The sequence below is a fragment of the Meleagris gallopavo genome, chromosome 26, assembly GCF_000146605.3.
Source record: "Meleagris gallopavo isolate NT-WF06-2002-E0010 breed Aviagen turkey brand Nicholas breeding stock chromosome 26, Turkey_5.1, whole genome shotgun sequence".
NCBI lineage: Eukaryota > Metazoa > Chordata > Aves > Galliformes > Phasianidae > Meleagris > Meleagris gallopavo.
Window position 1 is genome coordinate 3,740,822 of NC_015036.2, and position 12,064 is coordinate 3,752,885.

The 12,064-nt window shown below is 49.8% G+C and overlaps 1 protein-coding gene across 1 annotated transcript in view; it reads right to left on the reverse strand.

Annotated features, from left to right (window-relative positions):
• Window positions 1-4,298, reverse strand: part of GRIK4 (glutamate ionotropic receptor kainate type subunit 4) — a 93,027-nt gene extending 88,729 nt beyond the window's left edge. Inside the window, 1 exon segment of the mRNA XM_019623029.2 lies at window positions 1,740-4,298. Within this exon segment, the coding sequence (XP_019478574.1) occupies window positions 1,740-1,821 (82 nt within the window). The 5' untranslated portion in view covers window positions 1,822-4,298.
• Window positions 4,299-12,064: the final 7,766 nt, after the last annotated feature.

The following is a 12,064-nucleotide window of genomic DNA, read 5'->3' on the forward strand; positions in this document are numbered from 1 at the left end:
TTAAGTAAAACTGCATCATAGAAACAAAATAAACAAAACCCCAACCCCCTCCTCAGCTCTTTACCCATCCGCTTCTGACTCTGTTTTCAGAGGAGCTGCTTTAGACCCATTGCTGTGGGAACTGGCTGAGTCCTGAGCCCCTTGAGTCCTTCAGACCCAGCTCAGGGCTGTGGGTGTCCCTCCCCCAAGATAGGGACACTTGGGGACATGAGCTCAGGCTCTCTGCCCACCCACATGTAACACCACCTGGCACAGAAGCTGTGACCTCTGGTCCTTGTTAGAAGGGTTGGGGATGTTCTTTCCCACTCCCACAGCAACATCAGTCCTGAAGTCTCAACCCCTGCATTCCCTTTGCAGCATCCTAATGCCAATTGCACTTCCTTACCCTATCCAGGTGAAGAAACCCAGTATTTCTATTCTGGACTCCCTGGGATGGAGCCCAGCCCCATAGAGCAGTGCTGCAGCTTGGAGCATGTGAAACTAAGGATGCTCCCATGAACCAGCACCTGCTGTTCACACCCTGCATCTGTGCTAAGCACCGAGGCGTGCAGTTGTGTGCTGACATTGGACAGCACAAATTGGCAATCTGAACTGGAAGCTGGAGAATAACTGATATTAAGGATGTGACTTAAGACCTACTGGAGCATTAAGATTTCCTTTAGCCAGTTGTGGAAACCAGCACAGAAGACAAAAACAGCCATGGCAGGCAGATTCCCATCTGGCAGGCAGATCCCCCTCTCCAGTCCCAGCTCTTGAAAACACCTCCTCATTCCCCTCCAGTGCAGGAGGGCAGCCACGCCAGCTCCTCACCATCTGCAGCCCTAGTGCCATGGAGTTTTCACCTTCAATATCCCAGCCATCCTCATCCTTCAATATCCTCATAACAATCCATCCATCCCCATCCTTTGAATCATAACATCCCATCCATCCTCATCCTTCGATTCCCTCATAATGCACTTCCCATCCTCACCCTAGGTCCAGGAGGAGGAGGACCTTCTACCAACATGAGATGTAACCCCAGTGCTCCCCAAGCACCATGGAGGGGCTGTCTAACAGCCCAGCTGCATTTCTGAGCCACTTCGAGCTCTGCAAGCAAAGAGGAGAAATAATTTTACTTCATGCATCACCTGCGAAAGCTGCAAATGCATACAGGAGGAGATTAGCTTATCTGCAACAAATAGTTAAAAGAACAGCTGATAGCTCCAGAGAACTGCCAGGAGAGGCAGATCCTTCCCAACAGCAAGTTTCATTATGAGGCTTCTGGATGCATTTCTTTTCCCTAATCCATGCAGGCAGAAGCAGAGATGACAGTGCCTCTTCCTGAGCACTTTTTAATAAAGCCCAGAGGAGAAGCAATGCCTGGGACTCAGTTACAAATGGAGCAGCTTTGAGTTATTAATGTTCTTGTGGGACGCTCAGTTCGGGCTCAAACACTCCTCTCTCATCAACGTGGGGACAAATACATTTGCAACCAAAATCAATTCTTCCTTTGCAGAGCTCAGGGGGCTGACATGGGGCGGAGTGAGCTCCATCTCTCAGCACCTCCTCCAGGAGCAGCATTCACTTCCCATTTAGACAGAAAGAGGCTCCCATCAGGAAACATTAGCGCCGTAAAAATCAATGCAAATGTGTACGCTCAACCAAAAAAAATACAAACAAAAAGCAATACATTTCATTTGCAACACGACAAGAACACAAGCACAAGGCTGCAGCATCTGGAACCCAAGGATGGCACTCACCGATGCGCAGGGCGTGTGGGCTGGCAGCCGTCCTCATCAGCCACAGCAGAAGGAGCACCAGAGGCGCCCATACACGGGGCATCTTCCATAAATCCTCATGGAGCCCAACGGTGGTTTGGGCATGACATCACTCTGTGGGGAGAGCACAGCACCGTGAGCACCGCGGAGTGACGATGGGGTGTTGGAGCCGGCATGAGGATCCATTGACCAGAGGGGAGGAGGGAGCAATTGACAGACCATGAATTGTTTGGGAACTGGAGTCAAATTGGGCCATCAGCTTCTAGCAAAATACGGGAGAGAAACCCAAGGAAAAGTCCAAATATTTCATCTTGGCAATGGTAGCACTTCCACACAAACAAATGGAAATCAATATTGAGTCACATCTTATTTCATTCCTCGTATATATACATTTTTTTCTTTTTAAATTTAAACCGACCTGCAACGTACTGGATTTGGGATAGGACCAAACACTCATAGCAAAACACAAATTAAGGGATGGCAGTCAGAGACCGACCAGGACAGGAGCTCCTCACACTGCTCCAGCCCCATCTCCTTCCCTATTTCCTTCCCAACAAGAGGAGACCCTGAGGGTCCATTCTCCCCTCCTCCTGCCAGGCAGTCCCATGCCCAACACAGAGCTCTGACGTTCAAAATCCCAACACTGCAAGAACGAAGAGGGGCTCATGAAGAACCCACAAAGCTCAAACACTCCCTGGTGCAGGTAACGGCACATTGTTCCACACAGATCCCTGCCGAGCAGTTAAACGTGTTGTTAACAAACACCATTTCCACTAGTTAGATCAAGATTTTGCTTTATGAAAGAAATTCTTGTCCCTCATCTCGATGAAATTATCTCTGCAGGCAGTAATGTCCTCAAATGCTGACTGTGAGCGTTTCCTGTTGCCTTCTCCCTTCTCCAGCTTTCTGGCAAGCACTCCTGCACTCTTCCATTTGCCAAATACGGGCCCATAGGGATGGTGCAAGGCAGGGGCTGAGCCCACAGTCACTCACCCTCCCAGCACCACATCGCTGTAGGAAATCCAAGCTCCTGTGCTCTCACATTTAAGAAAATCGGGTGTTAGCTCAGGTGTTAGCCAGGCATCCCAAGTGTGCTCTGGTTTCCTGCTCAGCACATGTTAAAGAAGCAGGAGCTGCTCAATCCCACCTGGAAGTCATTACCCCACCCCTGCAAAGGGCAATGGCAATTTTCTCTTTTCAGTGGGAGTCACAGAGTAATGCTTACCAGGGAAAAGCCCAAGAAGGTGAAGCGCGTGGTAAATTGGTTGCTCGGAAGCGTTGGCAGCAGCAGCAGAGGCAGACTGTGAAGCAACATATCATTTGAGCACTTCGAAGCAGTTACTGCAGAACTTTCTGAGCTATTTTGACAAAGCAGCAGGAGCGAGTTGGATTTACCCACCTGCAAATACTCCACTGGAGCCCCAAGGTGCTGAGCTGCCCCAAAACGCACGGGCAAATATCGTACCTGCATCTGCAGGGCAGCAGCATCATGGGCTGCAGCAGGGAAATGTAGAGGGAAAACAGCACCGTGTGCTGATCCCAATGCAGCACAGACCCAGGAGAGAGAGCTGCTCCTGTCTGCAGCCCGGTGTGGCGAAGAGGTGAAGCACGCGGTTTGCAGGCACGCAGCTGCCTTTGCATCGCCAGCATGGAGTTAACAGCAAAGGCAAATAACAAACACAGGGCACCCGCTGTGCCCCACTCCGTGAGCGGCGGGGCTGTAATTACCTGGAACATGGAGCACAGAGGGAGGTTGCCTTCACCTCAGCATTACACACTGCTCAGAACAACTTCGCAGCGCCTGGTTTTGTGAGCACTAACCTGAGGGACAGCTGTTGGCAGTAGGAACGCACCTTGGGTTCAGCAAACAGCAGCCCTGCACAGCCTCCCACCGCCCTACAAGGGACCATCTGGTGATGGAGGTGCTCCAGCACTGTGCCTGGGACGAAGAGTGGAACAGAAGGATGAGAAAGAGGGCAGGGAGCAGACGCTTCTCCCTTAGCATAGCATCAGGGCTTCCATTCTCAAAGCACTGCAGTCCTCTGCGCTCTCTTCATTCCCTCACTGCCCCCAGGTTCCTCTTGTTCTCTAAATTCGGGGATGGAAGGATTATGACAACAAAGTGTTGGGAGCTGTGGGGACACAGCTTTGCAGTTCAGCTCTGGACCTTAGGACAGCTGCAGGCCATGGGCTGCCCAACGCACTGACCAAGCTCCGCACAGCACCAGTCTGTCTTCTTCTTTTCCCTTTAATTCTCTCTTCACTTTTAGCCTTGAAAATTCAGAAGAAAATAAATCAAGCCTAGACAAACAGTTGTGGGCTCTCTCAGAAGATAAAAGTCTCTAAACACCAAGCAGAATTAAGGACAATATCCCTCTCAGAAGAAGCAATGCGTTCCTGAAGCTGCTTATACATTTTTAACGACCGAGCAACAATACTCCTCTCCGTCACTACTGCCACATCTTCCTGACACTTCCAGCTTTCCACAGAAAATTTCTTGGCACAGCGAAGAGCCAAAAGGGAGAATAAAACGGTATAATTGCAGAATAAATCCCTCCTGCGGCTGCTACAGCAATAGTGAACCCAACCACAGCCACATCCCTCTGGAGCTGCCCTGCCAGGGGTGCTCAGGAGAAACAGCTGCACTGCTCAGCACTGCCAACCCTGCTCTTTCCCTGCAAGCTCAGTGCTCGTGCCACATCTGCCTCAGCAAGCACCTCACTTTCCAAACCTACAGTCCCGATGTAAACTCCTTTTGCTTCTACAGAAGCAGACTTTCACCCAAAATGCTACTTTGGAGGTGGCTTTGGCGTTGACGGATCTCTCTCTGCATCCCTCGATAGATGGTGAGAAAACGCGGCTCGAGAAAAGCTGGAGCCATCCTTGCAGCTGAGACAACACATTTAACAGCTGCAGAGCAGCGAGGAATGCTGAAAAACTGTCGGGAAATATCAACAAATGGCTTCACAGAGCCTCCCCCATTCTTTCAGCAGGCAAAGAGAGCTGCTGCCTTTTGCAAAGCTTTTTCTGTGGAGAGGCTCAAATGTAAACGGAGCTGATGAGAGGGAAAAAGGCTGGAAAGCATTGCAACAGGTGACTGTGGGCCATAGGTTGTGCTGTGTGATCCTTGGGGGAAAGGGAACCACACATCTGCCCCAGGGATGCTGAAATGAGAGTTCAATTAAACTGAAAGATGCAAATCCATGAACAATATGTTTTCCTCTGCAAAATGTGTAATTAACACAGCTAAATCATTACCACGAGGTATTGTTGCAGTCAAAACCTCAGAGCTGCCCATTTCCTCCCCTTCATCCTCCCCAGCACTAGCATATCATGACCAATTCCTGTCCTCATTGCTTCAGGGTAAAAACGATATGTCTCCGTCCCAATTCCTCATCCAGACAAGGAATTAAGTCAGATGTTTTGCAGTGTGACCACCTCCAGCCCTACAAGCACAGGAAGGATCCAGCCTTGGGCAGCGTTGGGACTAGCATCACCTCAGATCTCATTGAGGTGGAAAGAAAACAGGAAAAAAACAGGAAAGAGAATGCTAAGATCAAGCATGGGATTGTGTCCCTCCCCCGTGCCCACCATATCAGCAAACAGCAGCAATTAAAAGCCCTGCACACGTCTGCTCTGCCCACTTCAGGCACTCCTAATGGGCCCTGGGCTGCTATCATGCAGGAACCATCATAACAAAGGAAAAGGAAACAGCTGTGGGTAGAAAAACTGCAGGTTTCCTTGCAGCAAGGCCAGTAACCGCCATCAGTGGGGCTGCCCACACCTCGCTCCTGGCATAAGAGAGTCAGTGGGGTTGGAAAGACCATTAGGATCAATAAGCCCAAACACCAACCTATGTCTGTGACCACGGCAGGTGCTGTCCCTGTGTGCCTCCTGGATGGAAGGAGGTGTCCCCAGGCAGTTCCTGAGATGGAAGGAGGTGTCCCCATGTAGCTTCTGCTCAGAAAACCATCTCTCCATTCTCCTTCAAACCACCAGTAATTCCATTTCTGTACTCTCCTGTGCTGTGGTTCCGTTCTGCTGAGCACGTACACTCCTGGGAAGCTGCTCCCAGTGGTGTGTTTGCAGCCATTGAACTACAAGATGCAGTCTTGAAAACGACCAACTTTCCCTTTGAAGACGTTTGGTGTTCTCCTGACCCAAGAGGGGCATTTCCCCACAGGATGCCCTTTCATCAAAATGCTGTGATGGAAACACTTTGGCTCTCTAAAGAGCAGAATCCCACTGTGCTGAGCTCCATTCCAGAGCCCATAGCGCAGAAGAATCACTCCCAGCAGGTCCCCATACACACAAGGGAAGTCCTAAAACATGAACCAGGGGGAGAAAAAGCCCCTAAAAGCCTCAGCCCAACCTCAGCTTTGCAGGGAAGAAGCAGCTCTGTTTCATGCACGTCTGTGGCAGATTCAGTATGAGAAAGAAGGGAAAACAAAGAAGTCTCCACCACCTCAACCTGTGCAAAGTGCATTATGGCCTCTGCTCCTCTTACAGCCACCAAACCTAAAGGGAAATAAATAGGTTCACGTGCCATCCATGACCCAGAGAACACTGTGAGCCATTCCAGCTCCAAAAGCCCCAGTCAGAGGCTGGGGGGGACGTGTGGGACGGGCTGAGATTAGGAGGTGTGGTTGGTTGGTTGGTGTGTACACCACAATGCAGCGTGGATTTGGGGTGTGTGTGGGGACAACACAGCATATGGCTCTGAGGGAGGTGGGAACGGGGATGGCTGAGCTGAGAATGTGCACACAGAAACAGTGGGGTGGGATGGGCTGGGAGCAGAGGGGGAATGTCTGCACAGAGCACAGAACTGCACAGCTACGGGCGTGCAGAGAACGCATCCCAGAGCAGCGAGTTGCCCACATACCCTGCTGCTTTACTTCCATCACTGCCATAACGCTCACAAATCCCACACAGCTTTAGGCTTCATGTACGGTTCTGCCCAAGTTATGAACCACCTTCTCCTGTTTGCAGAGGTCCATCAGCCCACTCCTCAGTGCAGAAGTCGCTCAGACAGAGCTGCCTCTGCAGGAGACTGAAGTTCTCCATGGGCAACTGCCCCACAGATCCACGTGCAGCCCCCCTGCTCACACCCCAGAGATCCAAGTGTGGCTGCTCTATCTTTGAGGTGGCCACATTTGCATCTATGGGCCACACGTGGGTCTGTAGGGCAGATGGCTCGACAGTTGGACTTGATGATCTTAGAGGTGTTCTCCACCCTCAATGATTCTGCGGTTCTAATTGCAAAAATTCCCTCTGCGTCTGCATTGTGTTATGAGCAGAGGAATGACACGCACCTATGGGTTTTGTCCTCAGGCTCAATGGGCAGTGAGCACAGACCAAGACCACACCAGTTCAACAAAGCATCATGCAGTTCCCAAGTTTCTAGGGTGCCAGAGGGGAGATGAGCCTTCTGGCTGCAAAATCCCACAAATCCAAACCCACCGCAGCCTTCCACCAATGCCCAACCACTCTTCCTTAAGCTGACAGCAGCTTTTCAGCCCGAGAATGGCTCAAAGCACTTATAAAGAGAGATTTTTATGAGCACTCCCCAATCCTTCCCAGCTCCTTTCCTTCGATGCGTTGAAATAATTAAAGTCTTCCATCAAATTACGCTGAAGATCTCTATGAAAAGCCTTTAATTTCCATTCGCTTAATGTAACTCCATCCTCCAGATGAACTCTGTGGGGGGCTTTTTTGTTTGGAATTTTTCTTTTTCATCTCTTCCTTTTTTTTTTTTTTTCTTTTTCCATGCTGGGAAATGTTAATTTGATTTCCCTCCCAGCCAGAATTCAGGGCCATGCAGGGTGCTGTCAGCCCCACACACTATGGGTGATCTCCAGCTCCCTTTAACTTCAGCGGGTGCGTTTAATCAGCTCCTGGGGGGATGGAATGAATCTCTGTGCAGGGCTGCAATGGGAGCAAAGCTCCAAGTTCACAAGGAACATGAATGCCAGCATTGCCCTGACCCTACAGGAGGAGATACCCACGCACGGTGCCGCACAGCAGAAAAGGGAAAACTTGAACCCTTATCTAAATAGGGAAGATTGCCAAGCTGGCCTTGTGCTCATGGACTGCAGGGATTTCCAGCTGATAGAAATAGATCTTTCCACCCTAGAGATTTTTCCAGTTGATAAAGTCCTTAACGAAGGGAGAGTTCCTCAGCAGAGAGCCAGTATCTATCTCCAGGTTACCACCAGCAGCTGGGCAAACCACCACACAGTGCTCATAAGAGCTGCAGTGGTCACACCTGGACCAGTCCATAGAAATGCCAGCATGAAGGACGAAGGAACCGAGCCTATAAGCAAACCAAACCACATTTCCATTCCCCTGTTGTTATTCCCATAGCAGTTTCACTGCTTGAAAGTCCATTTGTCTCTACACAAAAAAAGACCATCCACGTGCTGCACGTCAGCATCTCAGAAGGGTGAGTTCACCACTGCTGAATGCCTACACCTGATGGATATTCTCAGTTCTGGGGACTTCCTACAGGTGCTGGGTGCAGCTCTACGCATTGGGTACCTGGACCAGCACACACACCCAGCAGTCCCACAGGAGTGCTGCTATATCCAAGGTTCAACTGGAACAGTAATGCCAGAGCAGCTGAAGCTCAAATTGGACCAAGGAAGACAAGAGGCTGCTCAGTGATCTGGCAGAGGGACAAAGACATGTTGGAGGAGCAGCCAAGTACCTCGCTGATAGAATTCAGCCCTTACATGTGGTGTGACCACACTATTGTGAGGATTATGTCCCTGTCTGCTGATAAGCACAGGGATGGCTCTGTGCCTGCAGCCCCTTCCTCATGGAACTCAGGACCAGACATCACTCAGGAACAAGATGCTATGGAGAGCACAGGGCCATGTCCTCATGCAGCCACAAGGTCCGCTCATTTCCAGGGGTTGAGTGAGCTGCAGGAGCTCTCAAGCCCCAGAAAAAAAAGACCTGGCAAATTTATGGCACCTCTGCTGATGCTTTGTGAGCAATTTACAGGAGTAAAAGCACAGGCACATGGTGCTCAGAGCAGATGCTCAGCAGAAGGGCGAGGCTGTTTATAATCTCCTGCTTGATTTCATCGTCGTAAGAACAGAGCAGATGCTAGGAGACGGGGTTAGGAACACTCTATGGGGTCTCACTGAAGCTAATGGCTAGCAAGTACACACGGGTGGGAGGTGTGAGTTTCTGATCTGGGCTGGACTTAGAAATCAAACTCCCAGCAAAGCCCCAGGGCTGGGAAAGGCAATGACTCCAGCAAGGCAAAGCACGACACCAGGGGTTTCATTCCCAAGACCTCTGCTTGGATCAACTGTTTTTTCTCTTAACACATTAATTTCACCACCTGGACTCAGTGAGAATAACAGTGCAGATCTCTCCAGTGAAGAGCTTTGAGGTCTCATGATGAGGAGCGCTCTGCAGGACTCATCCATCATCATTAGCTCCAGTCAGGAACAACCCAGAGGCTGGAAAACTCGAGCAGCGTTTTTCCAGCTGCATTTGGAACACATTCCCTTCCTCAAATCACACTAACCCTGTGCCCTGAGCCTAACATCTAATACAATGAGGAAATAACATGTTTTCACCAGATTTTACTGCAGCTCAGCCGTTCCCATTTCCCTCCACGATTGAAGACATGTGAAATTCCAAATCGGTACCACCAAAAGTTCACTGCAAACACAGCCCAAATGGATGATGCAAGGCTCCATGAGATGCTCTCCCTCACATAAACACAAAGCAGACAGAGATTTCCCAGTTCAAGCAATGTTCACAGCTCATCACTAATGACTGAGGACGTGCAGTGCAGTGCTGGTACCACTGGATCGTGCCCTGCCCCTGATCAGCACTATGGACAGCACAGGGCTGGAGGTAATTAACTGCACGTTAATTAACCTGTTGGTCATCTTCATCTACAATTCATTTCTGCCCCGTGCAAACAAAGCGCTTGGCGAGTGGATTTGCTGGAGTTAAGAGAAGATGCTGAGCAGCCCTCTCTGAACGCTCACATCCCAATAAACCTGACATCAAGCTGTGCTCACTGGATGGCACAGCAACATCCCAATTTTCTTCTTCCCACCGAAACGAGCCAAACCAAACACTGCAGACACAATGTCACCGAATGCAGCTGGCAAGCTTCTTTCAGGCTTCGCCCTCCCTGCGTCAGGGCTCTGCGGGAGCCCAGCAGACCTAAGAATTAGGATGGCATTTTCAGAGCATTCAGACGTGATTTGGGTTCAGCAGCAACCGATGCAGGGTTGAGAAGTACAGAGAGCACAGAGCCTCACCCACGTCCTCTAGATGTCCCAGCAAAATATGGCCCAGATCTCTGCATGCTTAAGGAGGGAAGAGGCCCAAGTTTCATGGCTTCCTTCCCATTTTAGGCTCTGCATGGGGCTGCGAGACACAAAATCAGAGCTTAGTAGTCTGCAGGGGAATCCACTTCCCAGGAAACGAGACACTAAAAATAACAGATGCTTCCCCAAGGGCTCCTAGCTCAGTTTGGTAGACCCAAGGGGCAGACGTTCTTAGACTCACAGTCAGGGAAATTTTGGTAATGCCTCCAAAATTGCCATGCAGTTTTTTCAGGGTTCACCCATCAGCAATGTCTGACACAGCAATGGAGATGAAGACTGTGTGGGTGGGTACACACTGGTGCCTGCTAGTGAGGCTGTAAAAGATAACACACACAGCGTGGTAGTTTGGTCTACTGAATTGAGACTCTAGGAATCCACTTTTAGCTCTTCAACTGCCCTGTTCCCTATCTTTAAATAACTCACTACCTCTTCTTCCCACCATTCCCCAACTATAAAATGGGTCTTCTTGCCTTGGGACTGCATGGATCTATCCAAATGAGCTACAGCAACACTTCCTCTGTCACACCATATGCTTACCTTGAAGTCCCAACATTGATCGCAATGACTCTGCACGGAGGGGAGATGCCTTCAACTCTTTCTCAGAGTGCACAGAAACATATGCACATGCTGACGAGGTCGCACTCCCTTCCTAAGGAGGTTTGGGAGTTAAGATGAGAAACACCAAAGAAAAATGAAATCTCATTATAGAAAAACCCAACAAGCTTTCCCCATACGTACACACACAGAGCTCACAGCATTCAGGTGGAAAACTCATCCATTTGGGGAACATATGCCCACAGAAGCTTGATTCGATAGGATGCGAGGCACCTGGCCCTGCTCCAGCACAACCTCCAGACATGTGCTCACACCACAGCTCACTTCGGTGCCTGGCTTTGGGGCTCAGACAACGCTCATATAGGAAGGAGGAAGGCACCCAAGCATTTGGCTGAGTGGGAATCACAGGGTTTGACACCAAACCCCAACAGTGGATCTACTTCAGGCTTTGTGGCACACAGACAGAAGACTTGAGAGCAGTCTGAAACTGTTCTCAGAGAGTTATTGGTCTCCAGAGACTAAAGTCAGATGCTATCATCTTCTCCGTCCACCTCCATCTCTGTTACCATTTTATTGTGAACATTTGTGATTTAATTTCTGCCTCCCCCAAGCTCTTTTCTTTCCCAGCCCCACTAAAAACCTGGATGGCTTTAAAATACTTGCGTGCCTTGATGAGAGAAGGGCAGAAACAGCTCCTTTGGGTACAATGGATTACATTCCCCTGCAGTGTGCCTACAAAGTCAAAACCAGATTCTTCCTTTTTACAAGAACACATTCAAAGCCCCTTGATTCAAGCCTTCTTCATTACCTTAAGAGTCTCTGAGACTGAACTTTTTGGATCAAGGTTTCTAATATGACATTCAGGTTTGTGCCCATACCTGCTCAGTCAGCCAGCCCAGCGCTGCTCCCCACATACCAAGCCTGACTTCTTGAGAAAAACACATCCCAGAAAAACTCTGTCCCCTCCCAAATTCGCACCCTTGCTCCCCCCATCACCACTGAACTCAGCATTTCACCAATGTGCACAGGGGTGATTCCTCCCAGCAGGCTGGGAGCATTACGGAGGCTGGAATCCCTCCCTAGGAGCAGTTACAGACCATTACTAAGCTGAACCTGGGGACTCATCACCCAGGTTATTGCTCTGGAAGCAGCTCTTGCTGCCTGCTACAGAAGATGAAAATGAGGACTTAAGCTTATGGATTGCGACAGTTTGGAGGTATGGAAACTTCCATACGGTGAGAACTATAAGAGCTCGGTTATGGCTCCTGCCTGACCATTCCAGTCCACTTCAATTGCTGAGGCAGTCATCGGATCGTCCCACCTGATCCCATCGAGATCGTTGAGCAAAGCCATCCACTAGAACGTGTCATCCCCACAGGCTTTGGAGAGTTG